The sequence below is a fragment of the Plectropomus leopardus genome, chromosome 15, assembly GCF_008729295.1.
Source record: "Plectropomus leopardus isolate mb chromosome 15, YSFRI_Pleo_2.0, whole genome shotgun sequence".
NCBI lineage: Eukaryota > Metazoa > Chordata > Actinopteri > Perciformes > Serranidae > Plectropomus > Plectropomus leopardus.
The window spans coordinates 27,268,277-27,293,968 of record NC_056477.1 but is presented as its reverse complement, the minus strand read 5'-3'; the positions used below and the strand labels follow the sequence as shown (position 1 = coordinate 27,293,968).

Sequence of the window (25,692 nt, the reverse complement as noted above, 5' to 3'; positions counted from 1 at the left end):
TATTTTATTTTTACTATAATTTAATTTTAATTAATTTCATTTTATGTTATTATTCCTATTTTGGTTATGTGTGTAAACCTGGGTGGGAGGGTGTGGGTAGGCGTCTGTGTTAATTAAGGTATACATGGATTCCCATGTCAAATGATTATATTTTGAAAACATAAATAATGTCGGAAAAAAAAAACAGAAAGTTAGAATATTTGATTCCACCCAGCCCTAGTTTAGATGAATGCTGGGAGCAATAATAAGACAGTCGGAGACCGACACACAGAACGCTTTCAGGAGAAGGATACTGGTCTGTCTGTGGCCGTCTGAAGCTCTCTGGTAGGTGGGCTTCATACAGCTGTCTGGCCCTGGTGTTGCCCATGTCCACCATACTCTGCAAGAAGAGAAGAAGACAGAAAGAAAAATACGTGGCGTTAATACCAGCAATTTAGAAATGGTAGCGCTGTACCAAATGTTGTTTCTTTTTTTTTTTCATTCCAAGCTTCTATTGAGGTATTCGAATGAAGCTTGAATATCTGTCATCACATTTTATGATGCCATCACTCTAAATAAAAAAAAATCAAAACAAAATCCTCAATTTGAATAAAGTGATTTATCAGATCAAATTAGTTATGAACCAACTTTCTTTACTGAATAAATGTCATTTATGGTGCTGTCAGGCTGCTTGGTTAAAGGTGCATGTCGCAAATCTTTTTTTTAATTAATTTTTACTTTTGGCTTTTTACAGTGTTCTCAAGTTGCAACAAATGTCTGGATTACACAAGTCCATCCAACATCCTACACAGCCACCACTGGAATCAAATGTTAAATGCATCAGAAAATTATCCCAAAAAAAGGGGGAAAATGTCCAGAAAGCCATATTTATAATTATATACTTTATATTCTAAACAATGTCACAGAAAAAAATATATATATATGTATACAGATATATATTATATATTTAGGTCATGTACTTGGGCCATGTCCTAAGTGTTGTTGTGTTAGTTGCTAGGGCAAAAAATGAGTTAGCCCGGAAGTTTCTGACCAGAAGTCTTGCAAATATAAAAATTTAAACTGGTCGTGTCTGTATTTTCTTTGAAAATAAGATGAATGGAAATGCGCAAAAATAAACAAATAAATACAGCTGTGCAGCATTTGAATGCTGATTTAGAATTTGAATGTCAACATTATGAATAACGCTTCGAAGCATCGATCTGCTCAGTTCTCTAGCAAAGTGCCTTTAAGAACAAGAGTTCTTTGATTCATCACATTTGCATTCCACTCAATTTGCCCGCTGACTCCTTCCCGTGCACGCTCACACACATGCCAACACACAGAGTGAGAGACACGCTGGCCGTATGTGTCAGGGCTAAATTAAGAGGAGGGTGATAAATGGGGTGATGATAGGAGAAGTGGAGGAGATGGAGTCAGAATAATCAGCCATCCAGAATTAATTAGTCATTGAAAACAGTGATTAACATTCACAGTGAGACCCTTTTGACTCACACTCAGCTGATGGATAGGCACGGCCTTGAAGAAACACACATGCACCTTTAACATTGTGCTCACATACACACACCCAACAATTGGATATATTAACAAGTGGATGATTGAATAAATTACAGGCATGCTCAGGTGATTTTCACGGACACACGCGCACACACACGCATACACACACACCAGCTCTACAGATTTAATGCGTGTAATTGAATCAATGTGACATGCTAGTTTCCCACAAAACACACTTATACACAAGACTAATTATGTTCTCTATATTCCCCAAGCAAGGGTGTGTGTTTTACATGTGAGCAGGTATGCATATCAATCCACTGTGTATGTGGAAGTACACACGGAATGAATACTAAATAGAAATACTGCATTTCTTAGTGAGTGAGTGTGTGTGTGTGTGTGTGTGTGTGTGTGTGTGTGTGTGTGTATGTGTGTGTGTGTGTGTGTGTGTGTGCGTGTGTGTACACAGACATTACTGTGTGTGTGCCACCTTATAGAGACTACTTGTTTATTTAACCCTATGAGGGACATGTTCTCTCTTAGAAACAGTTTTTCATAACAACTAAAAACAGGCTGCCACGTTCATGGTGTTATTTCTGCATTTGAAAAAAAAAATTAATATTCATATATATATCATATATATGACAATAATTAAGAGTTTTCTGCTTTTCATAAATGTAAAGTTCAAAAATGTAAAGTGAAGTTTGTGGAATAATTGCAATTCCGGGACAGATAATGAATGCACAGGTGAGATGAGGCTTCGTCAAGGCTAGGGCTGCAACAACGAATCGATAAAATTGATTATAATTGATTATTAAATGTGTTGGTAATGAATAAAGTTATCGATTTGTTGTATTGCGCAATTATTACTCTCTGTTTCTCTAACAGCGTTTGTCAGGAGCATCTCTAAGCTGCGTGTCAGCGGCAGCACATCTCGAGAAACGGTGGTTCGCCCATTTTTTACGTGTGAGCACGTTTGTCAGCAGAAATAGACAGTGAAGATGGTGTTTTAAAGATTATATTGACTCTATACCACTTTTTACTGCAGTTTAAAAGTCTCTCTCTGTCACAGAGATGGGGAAATACAAAGACGGCTTTTTTACTCCAACTTCCCTGCTTCCCTTTCAAAACAAAAGCCCTCTGACAGCGTCTCTGTAGACAGAATCCCATCAGTTGCTGACACAAGGCATTTTATTTTGAAACATTTACAGGACCGTGCTGTCGGCTGTGCGGGAGCTTGCACGACTTCATAAATGAGAGGAATTTGTGCTTATAAATGTGGAAATACAGTACTACTATTTAATATTATTTTGACAGCTCAGGGATCTTCAAGCAATCGCCTGTTTATGCACTTTTTGCACTGTTGTCAATGATAATCTATTTTTGAGCAAAGTAATGGCAGAAAAAATTCCTTATTTCATTAGAATTTCTATTTTTATTCATTTTATAAATCCGATTAATCGATTAATCAAAAAAATAATCTACCGATTAATCGATTATCAAAATAATCGTTAGTTGCAGCCCTAATCAAGTCGTAACTATATTTTGGACATTAAATTTACTGTTATTACGAAAGAGTTCTGCAGCAGTCTGTGTACGACTTGTGTGTGTTTCAGTTTGACTATGAGTCTGAGAGGAAAGGGTCCAATGCTGGAAGCAATTTGGGTCAGTTTGGTTCAACTGAAATTACACTGTGCTACTCCAGTGATTTTTCAAAGGCCAACTTGCACAAAGCAAACAATAATTATCTGATAATTTGTTGACCTTTATCTCCAAATGCTTTTTTTTATTATTTTTTTTTTCATTGTTTGTGCCACTTGGCTTGTTGACTGTCCCAATTTTAGAATGTAATACGTAAATCATGTTTGGAACTATTAAAGTGGGAACATCTGATTGTTGTTGTTGGGAGTTACTGGTCAGGACTAGAAGAGACTCAGTCAAAATTGTTCTGATCAGAACCACAGACATAAATCACAAAAACCAATTCAAACTCACAAATCCAATCTGAGTAACAACAAGCAGTAAGAAATGTAATTTTTGGTGGGTTTTTCCTCTAATATCCGTGTTCAGTATTTCCATGCTGGTGTGAGTGGTTCTGTGCGAGAAAGTTGTGTCCCTGTTTATGTCGTGTATACCTGGATCTGCTCAGGTGTCCACTGGTCCAGATTGACAGATTTGACTCTGGAGATGTGGACACCCAGGTTGCGGTGGATGCCAGCACAGCGGATACACATGAACACCCCAAGGTTCCATGATGCCCATCGAGGACCTGAAAAGGGAAAGAAAGAGAATGAAGGGGTATTTCAGACAATTTGAAAAGCCATATTCCACAAAAGTGCGATGGAAACACTTTTTTGGCTTTTCTAGGTCACATGATACTATGGCCGTGTGCTTGTCTGTAGACCTGGCTCCTTCGAGCATGATGCAGCAGGAGCTACAAGAGGTGTTATTGCACCACATAACTTTTCAAAAGTTGAGTGGATCACCTGGAAGTTTTGAATCCAATTTCTCTGTGAAATTGTGGACTATCACCTTCCAGAAATCCCTCATACGTGGTCGCTCCCACTGAAAGGGGCTTACCTTTATATTGTTGCTCGCTTAAAATGCCTACATCGCCTTCCATTGGAAATAATGATGGCGAGTTTAGTGGCTGCAATAGAAATAAAGCTGCTAATATTTTGAACATCCATCGCCATGGTTACTGGAATGTTATCATCAGAGGAAAAGTCACATAACATCACTCAATGGGAATGCAGTCATCCCGCCATTGTGTTTTATTGACATTTTGAAAATATCGCTTATGTTTTGCAAAAATCTGTCATGGAAACCTGCGTACTGTGTTATCAGTTGACTCAGTAGCACTGCTGCATGGAGGAGGATACCATCCCTGACATTTGTAGACAATATAGATTCAGTCTTTCAATTCAAATCTAAAATGTGAAAATGATAAAAGAGCAGGAAGTGATTAATTAAATTTGGCTGTGAGATGAAAAAGCAAACGAGAGACCGCTATTCTCTCTGAACCTCTTCACTCAACACAGTCCATTAAAAATGTACTTTTAAAAAAATCAAAGGTTACTCTCATTTCCAAGTGTGAATTTGCCAAGAACAGTTTTTTGAATACCAAGTTTGTAACTGAACAATGAAAGCTTTTCTAGGTTCTGGTAACTTTTTTTTTTTAGAAACAAATACAGTGAGAGTTCTGTAGTCAATATGAGCAGTGATGTCCTCAAAATAAAATAAAGAAAACAGTCCCATCTACAGAAAGTCGAGCTCAGGAGTCACACTTCGGACAAACTGTTTGACTGACAGGGGATTTGTGGAAAGTGCAGTAGCACGCAGGTACAGTACACTATCAGAGTTGAACAGAAACTCAAGAAGTTAATAAGAAAAGATAAAATCCAAACAGCACAAACATTCAAAGCCTTCACTTACTTTGGTGAAATTGTCTCACTTGAAAAACCCCTAGTTTAGTATTTCAGAACGTACACACTTCAACTTTAGGTTATCCTGAGACATTTTGAAGACATTCTTATCAAAATTGCTCTGGAAGTAATATCCCTAATCCCTTCGATACATGTTAATGGGATTTTACAAAAGAGCAAAGTAAGGTTTGTATTATTTATAGGTTTCATTTGATTGCAGTTCCTGTGGTTTACAAAATATTCTTCTATATAAAAGCACAGTTCAGTTATTAGTCATTTTGAAGCACAAAAAAATGTGCAGATTTAGCTTTATTTTTTCATATTAAATGTATAAGTTGTGTCTATAATGCTACAGCATTTAGTCAACTCCAATTTAGAAAGCTGATTTTTTTTTTAATGCAAAAGATTAAGATTGCACCAAAACTGGTCTTTAAAGGCTATATTTCATGTACTTTTATTTACTTTTTTTAGTTATTAAACCTTGAGTTAAATGTCACTACAATTAAAAACCAATTTCTAAATATGAAAGGTACTACAAAAACAGACCTTTTAGTTCAATAATAGCAGCTTGTCATTAATAAATTGTTTCCTAAACCCTTCGTTAGCTTGGGGTCATAGAATTTTTAAATTCATAAAGCCTAATCCTTAAAAAAACAGAATAATAACAAGAAAATTGCCACATTATTTGTTGCAAGAGGTATGACGAAAGGGTGAAATGCAGATCTAAATCCATTCTATCCGAGCTCAGTACAAATCGTCATGGCACCAAAGTGAAACCAACTCAATTTGGGAAGAGTCCAAGCAGGATTTTGGAGCTTTGCTTGCTAGAGAGAGGCCACGGCAAAAATAACCAAACATGGGGTTACATAAAAAGCTTTGCCAGAGAAGAAGAAACAAGGCCACGAGTTTACTACACAGAACCAGAATGAGTGAAGAACCTTCAGGCAGATGCAGACAAGACTTTGATTCCTGCTGACACGCGATCGTGCGATGTCTGTTAAGAGGAGGGATGGAAATTTTGAAATATCCCACAGGCAACTGCCCCATATGGGTCAATCTGAAGCAGGGTCTCAAGTTTCTGTTGAGTCCTGCAGCAGAACGCTAAGACCTTTACCTCGCCAACATAAAATACCAAAGACCCTAAAGTCGACTGTTATCCTGAATGGCAACTGTCCAATAATAGGTTAGCAAACCGTAACTAGGCCTAGCAGGGTGGTAGTGTAGATTCCTCCACAAGCCAAAGCACAGGGCGATACTCTGCATTTTAACTTTTCCAAAAACCAAAGACACAAGAGCAAAAGTACAAGTATATTTGGCCTGTGTTCCCTATCCTTAGCACTCAGTCTTGCCAAGCGGTCACACGCACTGTGTTCTTTTTCTTCTTTTTTTTACTTTTTGTTTTTTCATTCTTGGCTGAAGTACAGTATCACTGTCACTTTCATGTCAAGTGCAACACTATCAATCTCTTCCACGACGGACTGTCTTAACATGTATTCTATTATCTATGCTGAAGCTAGCTTAATTAGCAAGCTGTTTTCTTTGCAGCAGATAAAAGTGTCAGTCACCGGCTAAAAACGAGGAGCCTGCTTTTGTCTACCTCTGTCGGAAATCAAGGACCCCTTACTTCAAAAATGACTATGTATTTTGCATGGTAAATCTGCCACCGTTATTACTGTAAACTGAATTTGTGCAATGAGGCAACAGACTGACACATGTAGCAAAAGTAATAAAGGAGGGTGGGTCTCAGCAAATAATCAATCGTATTTTGGGTACAACCAATCACACATGTTATTGTCAAATCAGTGTTTCAATAGAGAGTAGCTAGAGCACACTCTAAGACCAGCGAGATGACTGCATGAGCTAATTTTCATAATGGAGATGTCATTATGTAATGTTATGTAGTGAATTACATGTAACTACACTTGTTTAACTACATTTGCAGTATAGCTTGCTGGTAGTTCAACTATATTCATATGTGCATTTCCTTTTCTGCCATTTTTTTTCGAAGTTAACTTATTTTTTTTTTTACCAGTGTTTCTTTCTTGTAATAAATCCCATTTGACCAAAATTAGTGAAAAGTATTTATTTTTGGTTTTTATAAACAAATGTTCAGAGAAGTTGTTGCATTCTATTTTAGAAGTTGCACACCTAACAGTAATCCTGCTTTGTGCAATACCAAATGACTACATACATATGAGCATACATTCATACAAACATACACACATACAAAATATACAAACACTACAACATACATACATACTGTACATACATACACATATTTGTATGTGTGCTGCACATACACACACATAAGAATTAAAAAATGAAAGTAAAAAAGTCAGGCTCGACTTACTAACTAGCTTTATTAGCATTTTTCCCCCTTTTATGTTTTTTCCATCTACAATCCTCTCATCTAATTTCAAAAGCTTTTTTATGAAGCTTGTTGACTGGAGCTGAATGGTCATGAATAGAAAAAAGGATCCTGACACTGAGATAAACTCGCTTTTGTAAACTCTGTAAGAGTCTGTGCGCACATTCACAGCTCAATCGCGCTTTAGTCGGGCTGCTGATTGGTCAATTGATTGTGGTGCTGTTCGTTGATGCTGATGAGAGCACATCCACTGAGAAATATGGCACTGGTCCTCAAGGGAGACGACATACAGTCTGCCCAGAAAGACACTGAATCTATTCAAAAAGACAGCGCTTCCCAACACATTTATTTATTTGTGGTGACCCGCCACGATTAAAACATCTGCAGCCACAAATCTATTTTCTATTCTTGGCACTGGATATATACCGCTCTGTAATCAGGAGCACCAAAATGTGGGAGTGCAGAGTGCATGTGGAGCGGTGACAAACTGAGGAGCATTTATTGTTAAACTTAAACATTTATTCTGTTGGGTCTAAAAGTTTACATTTACTTGCGGCAGTTGCTTCTCCTATCCATCCATCTGATCAGATCAGGTCTGAACGGATAGACATATCACACCCGAGTTACACTGCTGCTGAGGAAAAAAAGAACTCTTAGAGATTTCTACCTGTGCTGCATTCACATACCGGCAAAAACTTCCAAATTAGAGAATGATACAAAGGGACACACGCCCATTTAGAAGGAAAAAAAAGGGACACGCATTTAAAAGAAAAAGTTACCAGAACATATACACTATAATTCTGCGTGAAACACTCTAAGCCGTATTTATTAATTTATCTCAGGACTCAAGGAAAATCTTGGAAGGTTTGTGGGTGAAAGATCTTTTTTATATTCAAAAGACGACAGACATCTTCATGGTTAACATCTCCAACGCTCAGCAACTCACACTAAAACAATCTAGTTCAATAAATAGCACTACAGGTAAGAGGAAATATATGTAATTTTGATTTAGGGGAGGGCTGTCCCTTTAACACAGTCATGCATGCTTTTTGAAGCTTTATAAATATCTTGCTCGAGTGAGTTCAGGTTAAGAGCTTCCTATAGAAATCTGATGTCCAAATGCATCATCCATCATATATAAAGCAGCACAAAACATCCACAGCACTGCCAAATCTCCATGGGGATGAATGGGAGATGGCACGGGAATGACAGTCAAATCATTTTAATGGGCTAGTGGCCACAGTCCCTCAGCACCATCGTTGGCTCTATCCCTCTCCAGACCATGAAGCTTACTATCTGTCAATTTGACGATTGAAAGCGACTTTGAACACAGCAAGTGCAAAAGGATCAACTTTTATGGATCCGGGCTACATAATGGTGCTGCGGCAGGGACGGTCAGATGGCAGCGGGGATGCACGCAGTCTAGTGGGCTGGCCTGTCTCGAGTAAGAGCATCAGTGTGTTAATGCAGTGGCACTAATGCGCTAGACGGCCTAAAGGAGCATTAAGGCAGGGATGACTGAGTGTTAAGCCTGAATCAAGCAGCTCAGCCATTGTAAGCTGGACTCTATCGGTATGGATTGGACCTCACTTTGGTGTGCTCTTAGATAACCTTTCTCAACACAACCTCCAAAACAAACATACAGTAACATACATATCACACGTGCATGCATGCAGTGGCTTAAGACTTTGACAGTCACACTAAGAAATGCCTTTGCAAAACATTATACAACATTATAGGCCCTATAATATGTTAACATGCATACATTTTGAAGAAAAAAAAAGAAAAAAATTCCCAATATGGAAACATGTAAAAAGTGCAAAAAGTCCATGTCATATAATAGAAATCTCGAAATTAAAGTAACCTCACACAATAAACAAAATTAAATAGATACAAATAAAAATAAATCTAGTGTTAAAAAAACAAAATATATGGTGAAAAACAAGTTGCCAATGTTATATAACAGAAATTTGAAAATAAAGGTAAATTCATAAAATAAACAAATGAACAAACAAAATCAATAGAAAAAATAAAATAAACAGACAAAAATAAATACAAATAATACTGAATCTGGTAAAAAAAAAAAAAAATCTGTATAAAATGTATGGTAAAAAAAATAGTCACTTTAATGGAATGAAAATAGAATTCAATAGAATTAGAGAATAATCAAAATACTAAAATGCATTGCATAAAAAAGTCTGTATAAAGGCAAACTAGATTTTGCAAGGTTTTTAGTGAAGCAATTCAATCGCAAAAATAAATGTCAACCATGCGGCTGCGATGCCTGTTTAAGGGTTGAAAATCGAAATCATCCACATGCACTGACATTTTTCTAACAGTAGGTTTTCACAATGGGTTTTCATTCTCCACTGCATTTGAGCTTCTATTTCTGTGAGAAAATCAATGGAGCACTTTAGCGGGCTCTGACTGTATTTAGAAAAGTGAATGCCTTGCACAAATTATACTCTAAAGTACGCTATATTGTAAAAAGACACAAGCATGATCTGCATCTTGCATGTTAAACTGTGCTGTGCTATTTCAACCAGTCAATCATGCTTCACTCTGAGATAATGAGCAGCCAGCACTGATGCTCTTTGGCTCTCAGACTGCTGAGTTCAGTGTGAGTAGATGATGACCAACAAGCCCTCTGAGTCACTTAGTGTAATCTGATTATTCCTAACTTTTGCCAGCGACCACATTTCAGGAGGTTCATGAGAGTGGGCGGTCAGGTTTCCGTTATTCCTTTATTGCTTTAGGCATCACTGTGTTAGCAGTGTAGTAAAATGTTCTTTTTGTTGTTCTAAAAAAAAGTTTGTACACTGCAGGGTTCCTGCAGTTGAAGGCATGGTAGATTAAAGACTTTTTAAGGCTTTTTTAATGCCACTCAAAATTCAATTCAAAACCAAAACGAATCTGATTTTATCTTTTAAAGATGACAGCATGAAAGCTCCCCAAAAGTGAAGTCAAAACAGTTTGATTGCCCCCTGGTGGTGGGCTGCAGTATAGGTCATAAACCTCAACCTCTCAATGTTTGTGCATGGGATACGGGCAAACTAGAGTCTAAAAGTACACATCAAATTAACTTTTCCCAAAGACGGTTTCTGTCATATTAGGTTGTTTGAGAAAATAACAATGTCACTGGTGTTATGCCTGAAAAATAACAATTAAATTAGTCGTAGCAGGGGGTCTAAACTGAAAAATACTTGGGTCAGCAACACAAGCCATGTTTCTCTGCTTGAGTTCCATGCACCTTGTTGTAATGTTAACTGTAACTTTTGTGGCAGCTGCAATATAATAGCAATTGTTTAAAAACGGAGCCTTGGCTGTGGAGGGAAAAAGCCACTCTGATTTATGAGTGCTGACCTGCTGCACTGGTCTGTATCTATTAACTTACTGTTCTGGTCTGTTTGGATGCTGTGCTATTCTGAATCAGCTGTTTCCATCTATTGACCTTTTCTAAAACAATAACTACTGTTTTCAGACATCATCAATACTTTCCGGTGTAAAAAACATCCCTCCCCACCCCAAATCTAAAACTACCTTCCCTGAGACTTCAAATGAACGAATAAATACAACTGATGGTGTTTCTCACTGTGTTGCTGTCGCTTTTTCTTTTAAATACATAGTGTCTCTTTGTATCATTCTGTGTCCCCTCTCTAAATTCAGAGGCTTTTGCGGGTCTGTGAACGCAGCCCAGGCGGTCCATCAGTTCTTTTTTTCCTCAGTAGTAGCTTGTGACTTGCGTGGTGGATAATTGATCTATTGATCTGTTCAGAGCTGATCAGATCGATAGATGAGAGGAGCAGCTGCTGCGACTGAATGCAAACTTTTAGACCCAGCAAGAACCGTTAAGTTTAACTTTTAATGTGCCTCAAAACTTCTGCTGCTCCATCTGTGCCCAGAGTAGCATAGCACAATTTCAACTTCTATTACCTATTTTTTATTTTTTCATTTTTTATTTAAATTTTGACTTGACTTTATAAAAAAGTAGCTGGGAACTTGCTGCATATGTTATTGACAGTCTCAATTTTGACCAAACATTTGCTAAAAGTATATAAACAAAGTTTTGTGTCGGAGTTTGTTATATTCCAAATTCCAAGTACTGACGGAAAGATTTTCATTTTTATTGTAAACGCATAACGGTTCCAAATATTAGTTATCAGTCACATTAACTACTAATAATCGGTATCATCCCTTAGAAACCAATATCGGTCAACCCTTAATATTTCAACAGTGCTCCTAATGAACGGTCCAGCTCCAAAAATAGAGAATGTCTTTGTAGTGGCAGATGTTTTAATCTTGGCAGGCTGCCACAAATATATTAAAGTGTGGGATACCCCGAGTGATGCTCAGGATTGTACTTGGATACTCAGTAACTGCTGAAACATTAGTATCTGTTCATCTGCGTCTCATGTGAATAATTCTGATTCATTAACAGTGTTATTATGCCATGCATCTTTACGCTTGCTCTGCATTGAAGTTTGGACAAAAATAGATGGCTGAATTGAGTTCTCTCAGTAGACATAAGCCCTGCAGCCCCCCCCCACCCCCACCACCACCACCACCACCACCACACACTCACACTCACACACACACAGAATACAAACACACCAATGCTAATTTGTAGACTGCTGACCTGATTAGACTCAAATGAGCTCTGCTCATATATACACGCTCACACACTTTCAGGCACTTTCATGGAGGTAAATTCCAGCACATCCTGCAAGGGGGGGCCATGAAGCAGGGCACACACACGAGCATGACTTCAGAGACATGACACACACATGGCAACACACAAGCATGACTTCAGAGACATGACACACACATGGCAACACACAAGCACAGAGAGAAAGAAGATACCAACGGAGATTACATCAACTAGAGCTCGCTTTGATAAATATGCACACAGACACAAGCATAGATTATTAGCTGCATGCATACGAACAGAAACACACGGAGACATCCCAGCTGAAAGACACACAGACAGACAGCCACGATGAGTGACAGCGGAACTTTCCAACTGGGAGGAGGGGGGACAGTCAGCCAAGCATGAAATTAAAGCCCCAACTGTCAACCTGAGGACAGAGCGACGACTGACGCATGTGTGTGTGCGTGTGTGTGTGTGTGAGAGAGAGAGAGAGAGAGAGAAACATGCGCGGCAGTAGCAGCGAGGTGGGGACGGGGACCATAGATGTCCACTGAGGTGTTGTTTTCCTCCACAGAGACCAATCTGTGACCGTCTTTTTAATCCCGTCAAACATACCGCATGCTGATGGGTGTTTGTGTGAAAACGCTTTCAAGCAACAAATAAAAAATAAATAAGGAACATCTCAATTTATTGATGCGATTCCTGCGAGCTCATTCAATCAATATTTGTGAGCCAGAACAAAAAGTCTGTGACGGGGAAGCGGAGCCCGCTCTCTCTCCAGGGATCGGGTAAAAATACAGAGTTTATAGCTTTAGGGCTGAAAGACACCGACTTTGTGGACTTGAACCATGTCTGGCTTGACTCATACAAATCCTGCAGGACTAATAACACTATAGTCTTTATCTGTTCTGAACCACAGCACCCAAAAACCCATTCTGGCTACTGTCACAGCCCCCCTGTCTACCTTTTTATCTGAATCTTTTTCATCATTTTTAGTCTAATCGCTCTTTAGGTTTTATGTCCTTTTATTTCAACTTTATGTCCCCTTGTAAAATACACTGAAACTTCAGCATTACCACAACCCTTTATGCTTCTTTAAATGATCTCTGGCTGAAACCAATTTAAATCCTCTCTTTTTTACTTCTAGGAATAAGAAACAACAGCTAATGTTTCTGCATAATGGCTAAATAGTGCCACAGGCAAGAAAATAAACCATCCCGGTGCTGAAATTCAGCGTCATTCTCCTTTAAAAAGAAGGCTAACGACCTCCAGACCCTAATTAATAAAATGTCTTCTTAGTAAATCATCGGACGGCTGCCAAAAAAATGTGAGCACAGTTCCGGAGGAGAGTGGAGAGAATCATTGAGTGACGAGACGGACGCTGAGGGGAAAATGAAAAAAGTGCTGTGCTGCTCCCTGCTGGTCCATTAATGTGACTCAGTGTCAGCAGCAAAGAGGAGGACAGGATGGACTGCTTCTGCGAGAGGAAATGTTTTCCTCTCCGTGCAGAGGAATGATTATCTTATTGTCTGTTCTTTAACTAATAGAGGAGCGTTAAGGTCCAGACAGTCTGTAAATCATGACACGTCAAAACAATATCAGAGGTAATAAAGACTCAAACAGCTAGAGGGATATACACAGAGAGAGATACTAAAAGAACTTTATTCTACAGTCTGGCATGTTGTTTGTTTCATTATGTTTTTGATGGGAAGGAGATGAATGATGGGGTGTTAGTGAATCTGCAGACCAAATTCAGGCAACAGACAGCTGAGTAATGGATGGATAGATGGAGAAAGTGAAGGTATAATTCCATCTGCTGGTGATGGGAGGCAATGGCAATCATCTGCTGAAGCAATCAGTCAACTGACAGATCTTACACCGGCAACTGTCTTTAGATTTGGTTTGGGGGTTTTTTTTTAATGGAAAAATATTTAGTCTACCCTCTAGGACTGGTTATTGTTTTAAAAAATGCAGAGCCAGTTTCCATCAAGTGACACTGATACTAACAGAATTATTCATTTGATACCTTTTTTATTCTGCTTCATTCTATTCATGCGGCCGTGTGACGTCACAGTGCCTTAGCACCGCCATTTTTGTGAACGTTCACAACTAAGAAGAAGATGACGGAGGTACGACAAATCAGAAATTGAAAATTTAAATTCCTACAATATGCCCAGAATATGTTGTGCTGTTGGCTGTAACAACAGTCGTCAGAGAAACCCCAAACTACAATTTTAATTCCATCCCAAAGCAGCCAGATCGGCAGAATAAACAATCAGAAACAGAATCAAAAAGCAATAACTTATTTTTAACAAATAAATAATGGGGAATTCACTTCTGTCTCTTTTAGATGCGCCGTGTTTGCAGTAGTGACGATCAACGCAAGTCTGCAGTCTCTCACAAATACGGCACCGTGCGATTCTGAAGTGACGTCTTCGGTACCCATGAAGACCCATCATGTGAATAAAACATGTAGTAATCATACTGCTGAACGTTTTGGCCACATCTAAGCATGCTGAGCTGCCAACTCAGTCGAATACACCGAGCTCTACTTTCCAACACATCAGACTGGATGGACTGTAACTGCTGCTGTAGAGGGCCAATCACACGTCGCATTAAATCAGAGAACACTTGTGGTGATTGGCTGCTAGCAAATCATAAAAAAAAAAATTCACACCTGGGTACAAAAAGCATGAATTGCAGGTACCGTTTTTTTTTACTCTTTGGTCTTCATTAGATAGGACGGATTAAGCGTGAAACGGGGAGAGAGCGGGACAACATGCAGCAAAGGGCCACAGGCTGGAGTTGAACTCGTGGCCCCCGTGGCGAGGACACAGCCTCTGCACATGGAGTGCCCACTCTACTAGGTGAGCTAATGGGCGTCCCAACAATGCAGGTACTGTTTGACTTTAGAAGTTTTGATACTACTTGGTACTGGGTTATTTCGAGTACCAATACCCAACCTTACAGATGACTAAAAAATGACTGACTGATTCAACAGCTGAATCAACTAAAACAGTTTCACCCAAATCTTCATGACGGGAGTATTTATTTCAGGACTATATAGATGCAATGATTATGGTTAATTATTCAGAGGAAAATTTCAAACAAAATTTTTTATTACCATCTATTTTGATAATTCATTTTTTCAGTCGTTTTTTTTTAAGCAAATATGTCAAACATTTTAAATGTCTTCGATGTGATCATTTGCCGTTTTCTTTGACATTTATGATGGTAAATGAAGAGTCTTTAGGTTTTGGACTGCTATTTGAAGATGTCACTTTGGGCTCTGGGAAACTGTGATTAGCATTTCTACATTTATTTCACATTTTACAGACTACACAATGAATCAATTAATTGTGAATATAATCGACAGATGAATCAATAAATTAAATTATGAAAAAATAGTTAGTTACAGCCCTCCTCACAGCTGCTGTATTGTTCTGGTCTGATTTAGCCCGGTGTACCTAACAGACTGGCGACTGAGCATAGAGCTCCACTGCACTGAAACCTAAAAGATCCAACACTGCATGCTTTATTTCATCAATACTGATGATTAATTTGGCCACTGAGCACAGAGGCAAAATACCATCCATCCATGGATGAGTTCTGGATGATGAGCAGAGGGAAATATTTGATCGCAGTGGTCCGGGGTTCGAGTCTCCCATCCCCACTCTCTCCCACCCCCCTTTCCTGTCAGCTCACTCACTGTTCTATCAAATAAAAGCCCCCAAAAATAACATTTTTAAAAAAAAACGGTGTCTTGAGGGGTCCTTTAAATATTGATAGAAATACTCTACATTACTATAATGTGTTAAAAATGTTCGTGTCTTTAGATGAATGTGTTCTATGAGAATGTGTTGGAGAGAAATGTCAGCGCAGAGCTGTTTGCGGTTGTGTAACAACATTGAGGTATATGTCTTTGTTGTGGCGTTTAATCAGCATGATTTATGGACAACATCAGCTCAAACAAAAACAACACATCAGTTCCTAAAAGTCTCCTTCCATCATCCTGACGTAAAGACGCCCTTGTGCAGAAACTGTGCGAAAAAAACACAACAACTTGTATTGTATTTTTAACATTTGCATGCAACTTGCTTAACAATTGGAAACAAACCCAACTTATGTGACGCTGTGCTCAACCGGCAGCCGCCTGCATGCAGGCCGAGCTGCAGCTTCTCGCCGTCTCCTTTCCTGAACACTGCAAGGCTAACCTGTCCTTCACACCTTTAAAAGGTGCACAATTGTAGGTGTGTATGCAAGCTGCTGGGTCCAAATTAGTGTGTGTGTGTGTGTGTGTGTGTGTGTCTGTGTGTGTGACAGCAGAGAGGTACCAAGGACAGGTCGTCAAAGCGCTGAGTACCCCGCAGGCACTTGCCAAGATCTGCTGTGCCAGCACAGAGAGCATGTGCCAAGTCAGAGCACCCCCGGCCACAAATCATAACACTGACACACTGCCAGCGTGTGTGTGTGTGTGTGTGTGTGTGTGTGTGTGTGTAGCGTTTTAGTCACATTGGTGAAAAGGATTGTGATGAAACCAAAGGCGAGAATTATAGTCTGGACTCTAAGTAGTGGACTGAGATGCCAAGGAGGACAGGAAAATGGAAAATGGAAATTGCAATCAATAAGGACTCCATCCCCACACACACACATACACACACACACACACACACACACAAAGGAAATATAGGACAGTGTGTGTGGACAGGAGACAGGAGTGAGGGTGGAATTACAGCCGAAAGGCTGAGGTGAGTCACCACACTGCAGTGGTCATAGCAGGGCTGCCACGCCCCGACACAGCGACTGCAGCGAGCAGTATGGAGGACTCACAGCGTTTGGGCCAAAGCCTAAAACAAACTGATCAATCAAAGCAGAGCTCTGTGCTCAGAGTGGTCAATCAGCCATGGAGTGAATGCTTGTTTTAAGAATCAATAAAAGCTAATACACTGCTGTGTTTGGAGAGCTCTGGATCTAGCGGGGATGGCCACGCTCAGACTGCAAAAGTTTATGAAAACAGTCTCAACTCCAGGTTGACTTACAGAGGTTCAGCATTTGTCCTGGTATGGTACAAGTAATATTTGATTTGGGGTTTTGTTGATTGTTTCTTTTCTACTGTATTTTATTTTATTCTGTTTATTTTATACAATTTTATTGGTAGTTGACTGAATATTTGGGAATTAATCTTTATTATGTTTGATTACTATTTTCAGTGTAGTTGTATTTTTGTATAACCATTAACATTTTTTTTGTTCACTTGGCTATTTTGATTACTATTATTACTATTATTTTTTTTTCACTTTTGTTTCTATTGTAATGTAATATTATGTTGTCTTGGACCTCAGGAGGACTAGTTTGATGCTTAGGCTACAGCTAATGGGGATCCTTATGATAAACAAACAAACAAACAAGGTGTTTTCAGGTATAATGACTGAACCTGGATTAGCTCTGCTGTCAAAAGGCTTGATTTCTTTGAAAAACATGAGGAGAAGGAAACATCAATCAAGGCATGGCCAAAAAATAAAAACATATAAAAAATACAAAAAATACAAAAAAAAAAGTTAAATGTTACAAGAAAATTACCTGCAAATAATCAACAAAAAAAAATTACGTTTTTTTTTTCTTTCGCATCATTTTACTAGTTTTTATGACATTTTCCCTATTTTTTGGATAATTTAATTCCATTTTTTAAAAACTTTTTTTCATATAATTCTCTTGCATTAATTTCTTTCAATTTTTTTTTTCTTCTTGCAATTTTTGGGACATTTCTTGCCAAATTGGTCATAGCCTTTTTTACCCCCATATTTTCAAAAAATATATATAAACCAGTCTGCAACCAGCTCTCTATGTTTTATATAAGGTTACAGTTTTATTGTGCACTGTCCCTGTCTAACTAAAATTACATTACATCACCTGAAATGTATATCCACTTAAGGGTTGTCAGCTTTTCACAAGGTAAAAAAGGATTCAATCTAACACATAAATTATTCAAATTTAATTGAATGTATATATGTTGAACGCAACCCATTTAATGTAAAGTGAGATGGTACTGTTTGCAATATGTCAAGCTTACAGTGAGATTTAAGAGCGCCCTCTGCTGGACTAAAAGGTAAACTACATCACATTGTATAGTGCCCTTATAGACTGTACATTTTGAATTTGAATAGGTCATTTCTAATATTACATTTTTCCCCTATTTTGGAATTAAAGTTCAAATTTCAAAATACAAGTTACAGCTCATCTGCTTGTCTTGTGAAAGATAATCAGCAGTCTTTTTGCAATCAATTACTTTTTTTTAATTTACATGAATACTACTAAATAAGTACTCATTATGAAACACTAAATGAAAATGAACAGAAAACGACCTCAGTGGGAGACACATTACATAAGGTCAGCTTCTTATCTTATCTTCTTATGCGCTTGAAACTGACTTAGTGATTGTCATTTAGAGCGTGAAAAAAAAACAAAACAGTTACAAACTATTTAGATTTTTATTTATTTGAGAGTTAAGCAAGTTAAGCAAAACCTGTCATTTTGATTTTTTCATGATCCACGACAATATGATGCTTAAGTCTTTTAATTTTGAAACTTATTCAGGACTAAAAAAGAAACAAAATGTTATCTGATTTCCACTTTAAACTTATAAGGCTTTTTCACAGCATATTGTTTGGGTAAAAATAGCTGCGACATAGCGAATGTGATTCATAGGGCACGGCTGGATGCTGCAGCTTCTGAGTAATATAAGTAAACATGCCTCGAGCCGCAGGGTGCAGGATCACTGACTGATGCAGAAAATACAAATCTGTACATCAGACTTTTGGACTCATTAATGATGACTTATGAACAGTAAGAGCTTTTTAAAAGACTGTTGTGGCTGTAAAGTGCTTGAGGCTCAGTTTGAGTTTGATTTTCAAGTGCTGAAAAGTGAACTTCACATTTGCTTGTTTTCACACAGGTTATGAGGCACGCCAGCTGGGATTATTAGTTTGCTTGGAGATCCGACACTTCCCTCTCAGCTGTAATTCTTAAGAAGGATTTGCAGGAACAATGTTGTAAATCAACTCACACGGGGAACCATACACACACTCACTGTTTCCATGCAAAGCAAAATACCTGGCATTAACAACGCAGAACAGCAAAGACTGTTTGTTTATACGGGCTAGAAGATATGTGTTTCTTGCAAAACCCCCATTTAGTAACACACTTGAGCGTGACAGTTTCTGACACTGGACACAAAATTTAATTCAAAAAGAGCTTTCAACCACATCTCCCTGTCCTCCTCAATGGATGGAGTTTGTTTAACAGCTGAGAAACATTAAAACTCACTTGTTGTGCCCAAAGTTGTGAACAAGGACTGAGCGATGTGGAGAAAATCAAATAAAGACGTTTTTGACTGAATACCTCAATATCGATTTTGCAGCGATATTGTGGGATTGACTTTTGGCACGTTGACAAACTATTCACACAATGAGGTTTTTAACAGATAATTTAGGACTGCAACTAACGAATATTTTGATAATTGATTCATCAGTAGATTATTTTTTCGATTAATCGATTATTCAGATTTTGAAAAAAGAAATATTGATAAAATAAGCATTTTTTTTCTCCCATCACTTTGTTGAAAAACAGATTATCATTGACAACAGAGCAAAAAGTGCATAAACAGGCGGTTGCTTGAACATCCCTGAGCTGTTAAAGTAATATTAAACTATAAATAATTACAAAATCAAATATGAAACAATTCAAAAACTAAATGTCAACAGCTTTTACAGCATACCCTTACGTTTCCTTACTTTAAACCTGAAAGTACTGAAAGGTTTTTTTTGCATATTTTGTAGGTAACACACTTCCTTGTTTTGGAAAACATGAAGTACTCCCAAACTTTTGAAGTTTTTGTACAAAACGTTCTGCCTCCACCATGCTTTTTGAAAACACCGGCTTCTCCCATCTGCATGTGACGTAAACAGTCCCGGGACACAGCGAGTGACATAATAATCGCACGACACAACAAATCGATAATTTTATTTGTTGTCAACACATTTAATAATCGATTAAAATTGATTATAATCGATTTTATCGACTCCTTGTTGCAGCCCTAAAACAATTACCAGTAATGTGTATATAATGCCTAGACTGAATCATCAGAGGCTCCCCCGATATGACATTATCATGATACTCGGGTCAGGATTTATTATTGCCATTCTAAATGTGTTGCAGTATTCTGAGTCTTGTGATAACATATATTGCGACATATGGTGATTTCTCACCTTTTCTCAACTGCAGACTAAGGAAAACTTTATCAACATTTTTTTTTCTATTTACCCTTTAAAGCTCAGCAAATTGGCTTGATGTCTTTCAAAAACACGGGAAGAAGTAACATGTTACGAGTTACAGGAAAAAAATGGAAAAAATAAAATAATACAACAATAAAATAAATAAATAAAATATTTTTTTTTAAAAAGAAAAATGATAAATAAAACTATAGATAAAATAGGTAATCATTATTATTATTATAATTGAAAATATCGTTTTCTGGACATTTTACCCATGTTAATTATCATTATCTTCTAATAATTCTTTTTCTCTTTTTTGGTAACTAATTTCCAGATCTTCGTCTTTTCCTAATTTCTTGCAATTTGCAGGACGTCTTTCACCAAGTTGCTCGGTGCCTTTTCAGCCATATTTTCAAAAGACTTCAAACCAGTTTGCTCACGTTTTTAAAGGTTTTAATACACATGAAAGTTATCTGGAACTAAACTGATTTGGTTACATGTTTCAAAGGGTTAAGATAAAGTTTTAGCCTGTTCATGTCACTCCAATCATCTCTGATCTGTTTGCCCCACCCCTATGATTCAGTGTGTGAAGGTTAATAATAGAACAGCTACAACAGTCTTAAGAAAATTACATCACTTTACTGTAATGCAGCCTTTAAAACAAGGAAAAGACAACACTGACCTTATGACGATTTCACACATTTGAAACAGTATCTAGTCTCACACCACAATATGGATTTGATTTTGATTTACTGTCCAAAACTACATTGCTACTTTTGGTGGATGGGGTTGCTCAGTTGTCATGGGTATGGTTAAGCTGATGTTATGTGATCTCATATGGACTTTTATACGATAACGTGTGGAGGAAAAGGCTAAACCATCGTCATCATGTCATGTGAGTGACTCCCTGAGGAAGGCCATGAGATGTGGTAGAAAGCTTCATAAAGACCAAGTAAGTTGCAGCTTGTGTTGGCCATGTTTTTGTCAAACTGCTGGAATTGAATTTAAAACTCAGGGTCAGTATTCTCTCAGATATCACGTGGTACAGATATGGAACGATAAAGTACATGTTATCCAGAGCTCACTGCATTTCAAAGAAAATTTTAAAAGGAAAGTATCATTACATTTAATTCATGATGTGCAATTATTTCTGGATGTATATATATATATATATATATATATATATATATATATAATATATATATATACATACACACACACACACACACACACACACACACACACACATATATTTCCTTTTTTCCTTTACACTTTGTATTGTGCTGTATGTACTTCTTGGTTTTAGTTGGATTTGTGTTTACTGAGTGGTTACTTTTTTGGGTCTTTGTTGTAATTTTCTCTTCTGATGTATTTTTCAATAAAATAGTCGTTTTGGGGGTTTTGTTTGTTTTTTTTGTGTTTTTTCTTAACTTTTGTTTTTTCTTTGGATTTCATCCCGTTTTTAATTGTGTGCAAACAAACTAAACTAACTAAACTGCTAACAAGGTAAGAGGTAGATTTATTAGTCATTTTTAAACAAAGTTTGGCCCTGCGATAGCCTGGCGACTGGTCCAGGGTGTACCTCGCCTTCTGCCTGATGACAGCTGGGATTGACGACACACCCCAGAACAACAAGAGGTACAGACATGAGAGAAAACATCATTTCCACAAGAAGAAGAATAAAGACAATACAAGCCTTAGATAAATAAATAAGAACAGCAGAAGTATAACCATTAAAAATGATAAAATGATTAAATAAATAACAGCAATGAAATTGCACGAGTAAGATAAGACTAAAACACACAAAGGGCTATTTAAGATCTTTTGTTGGGCCTACTAGAAATATAATGTATGTGTATGGCAAAATAGCATTTAGTCTAAAAAAATTACTATACTCCTGCAAAACCGTGTAAATTGGGTTTAGGTGCATTAACTATGTGCCTGCTGGCAGCTTTAACACCAGGCTAGGATCATGAAATGCTTTTAATATCAAAGTATAAGAGGGGAATAAGTAAAACTGCAAAATCAAAATCAGCAGCAGGCAGTATCAAGTTATGATCACAAGTGATTCACATGCAGAGGGAGGTCTGCTACTACAGATTACACTTGTCAGATGGCAGCATAGGCATGGTGATGACGCAAACGGCATTTAATCTCAGTCAGAGGTAGCCCCGATACGGGCCGTTCAAACTCCTCTCAAAAGTCAGGGAATTTCATGCTTCCACATTTGTCGACAAACATTTAATTATGTAAAGAGGTTTGGGTAACAGTCACACTCCTTTGTTATCGTTGCAAGATCAAGTGTGCCAATGCATTATTACGTTGAGCATGTTATTTTTAAGTTGATACCACTTGGAATTCTCAAATACAGACGTGCACATTTTTTAAAAATTAAGAAAGCATTGCAGTTTGGTGCATTAGATGCATGCCGAAATAAAGACTGGTTCCTCATTATTTATAAAACACCTTCAGTGATGCTGTATTTCACAGTCTGTGCAGGGGAGTGTCAAACTTCCAGATTTTTGAATGGAGTTTGGGGGGGGTGGTTTAGCCCATGAGAGCATCGCGAGTCAGGTGAACGTTAGGTGTTGGCTGCTGCAGCTGCAACAAACATCCAGCTGCTGACGTGTTTCTCCGCGCGGGACATTCAGCGAGCAAACGACACCTCTAATTTAATGTTGCCTACACCGGACACGCACGTTTTCCGCTCATAAATAAACCAGTCAAGGACATGACATCGATACTGTCGGGCAAATCTTGCGTCAAGTTTACGGCAGCCACACGATACAAAACCGGAACTACAGGCCAACTGATTTCAAAATAAGCGTCAATTTTAAGAGGTTATTATCATTATTATTGGCTTAATTGCTTATTTTTTACATGACGTTAAGTGCGAACACGCAATATTAAAACATCGTAAATAAAAGAATACAATCAGTCCCCATTAAGTCCAAAGCATTGCTCTTCCCTTAATTTGACAAGGATTTAGTATAATTGTTTTTCTCACACACGTCATCTTGTCATGCTCTGTTTTGCTGTACTATTTCATGAGTGAAGAATTTTTAAAGTCTTGCTAAAACAAAATTTAAAACACAAAATCCTAAGCACCATTACCGCTCCTTTCTTGTGTCATTTAGGCCTCAAATGTCTCTCTCTTCGTTCTACTGTTACCACATTTCATAATGCGATCTCGACGGGGATTTTATTTTGAAAACGCCAAACGGAAGTTGTATGCCTTTGCCGTTACTTGCACAAAATGTCGCTCAATAGTGTTCGTTTTTCCTTAATTCTGACTGAACAAGCAATATATCTGTTTGTATTGTGCAACAAGAATACACCAAAATGTAACAAATAATTACATTTAATCGGAATAACACACTTTGTCATTTAGCAACTAAGTTAGGCTAACAGGGATGTAAGCATAGCTTCACACAACTGACTCTCATTGATTACCGTTAAGATATGTTTGCTAGTTGTTAGCTGCCAAGTCCACACAGCGTCTCATGTCCTCAGCTTCTGTCTCATGAGTGTCATGGAGGTGTGCAGCAAACACTGTCCGGCTTACCTTTCGCCTCACAGTCAGCGCAGTACTTGTTGTCTTCTTCCCTCAGCAGTTTAGACAGGATGGCCTGATGCTGCTCATTCAGTTTCTGGGCTTTTTCTCTCTCCGACCGCGTCGTCATGTTGCCAAAGTTTGGGGGTTAGTCCTGCTCGTTTGTTGCCGCTAGAAGCCACAGAGTCCTCAACGTGTCTTAGAAAGGGTGGGACATCCCCTGGAAGCCGCACTGTAGCGTCCGTGCTCAGCTAGCAACCTGCTAACAAGGTAATATGGATCCAGGCGGCAGCATCACTGCTGCCTTCAAGACTGTCGGAATTTTCACAGTAGCGTTTGAAGCAGACACTGGAGCAGCTTCACTGGAGAATATAACCAAGTACATTTGTGAATTTGAGGATTTTGAGGTATTTTCTTTTTGTGTTACTTCATATTTTTACTCCATCACATTTCAGAGGGAATATTGTATTTTTTGCTTAACTGCATTAAACTGAATGCTTTCATTACTTTACAGATAAAGATTTTGCATTGAAAATATAGGATTTTATGAAATAAAATGTTTTTTGTTTTGTTTTGTTATTTATCAGTTTTGTATTTAGTTTCGTGCAGAGTATAACAATAAATAACAGCAAGCAGTGCAATAGCGAATCGCATACACCCAGCCATATCTCATCCATTTGTGATCATTAACACTCCAAAAGAAAAAAATGAAACCTCCCCTCCCAACCCCCACTGGCTTAGAATGGCCTTTGATGTCATATAATTTAAAATAATGAATCCATTTTTAAAAAGATGAAGAAAAAAAACCTCATGGACATAAAAAAAAAATACTTAACAATACCAATTGTTACTAATAATAATAATAGATAATATTCCCAACTGGTTCAGTGCCAAAACCTGAAAAAGTGAAATATAATGTTTTGTTATAAATTAAATTACTGAAGTTTCTCCAAGCACAGCTACGACATTTAGTTGATTAATCAATTAGTCAATTACCAAAAATTAAATGCAGACTATATTGATAGACATTGAAGTCTTTTTTTTATTGATTATGAGTCTTGAAGGTGTTATTTTCAGGTTGGTTTATAATTTTGAGGGGTTTTTATGTTATGTTGTACACAAAATCCAAACACATTGGATTATCCATTTGACATCATTTGATAAATTACGGGCTCTTTTCAGTGTTTCATAAGCTTTACTGTATTAATGTTAACATGCATACAAAATGTACATACATGACTGTGATGACCAACCCGAGAATCTCTGTTCAGGGAGCCTGTCGACCTCCTCAAAGTATTTTGCCCACTCCTCCTTCAACAGTGCTCTTCACTTTGGACATACAACAACACATACCTACAGGCCGCATAAACAGGAGCATTAAAAATTGCTCTGCTCTTGTGACTCAAATTTTAAAAAATCGCCAAAAATGTTGGAAAAAAGGAAATGTGAACGTGGTTTGATTTTGAGTTGGTGACCACTGCCACATATCATGAGCCAGTCACAAAAATCAAAGTACATTTTAACCAAAACGGCCAGCATTTATTTACTTTGATATAGAGGTTCTTACTGCTTGTGGAGGAGCAGCAGGGTTAGATGGAGCAACAACATCTGCTGGAATCTCGTACGCCAGATCTCCATTCCTACACAGACAAAGAGAGACAGAGATACATTAAATAACAGAAACAATGTTTTTGAGGATAAAAACAGAAGCTTAATAACGGTATACTTGTGTGTGTGGACATTTGTGTGTGTTTGTATTTATGTGTGTTACTTACAGCACACCAACAGGAAAACGGTTCTGGGTTAGACCTTCAGGAAGCTTCACCAAGAACACAAAGTTGGATATATTGATTTGACAATTTCTATGATCATCCAAATCCCAAATCATGTTAAACATTATGCAAAATACGTTCCTTGTGTTACTAATTTAACAT

General features: G+C 37.8%; 1 protein-coding gene across 1 annotated transcript in view; it reads right to left on the bottom strand.

The window, feature by feature from the left end:
• The window catches only part of LOC121954897 (stromal membrane-associated protein 1-like), a 177,380-nt gene extending 153,356 nt beyond the window's left edge, over nucleotides 1-24,024 (bottom strand). The window contains exons 1-3 of the mRNA XM_042502640.1: nucleotides 23,771-24,024; nucleotides 3,630-3,763; nucleotides 294-379 (exon numbers count right to left, since the gene is read on the bottom strand). Of these exons, the coding sequence (XP_042358574.1) occupies nucleotides 294-379; nucleotides 3,630-3,763; nucleotides 23,771-23,888 (338 nt within the window). The 5' untranslated portion in view covers nucleotides 23,889-24,024. The remainder of the gene's footprint in view (nucleotides 1-293; nucleotides 380-3,629; nucleotides 3,764-23,770) is intronic.
• Between the last annotated feature and the right edge of the window lie 1,668 nt (nucleotides 24,025-25,692).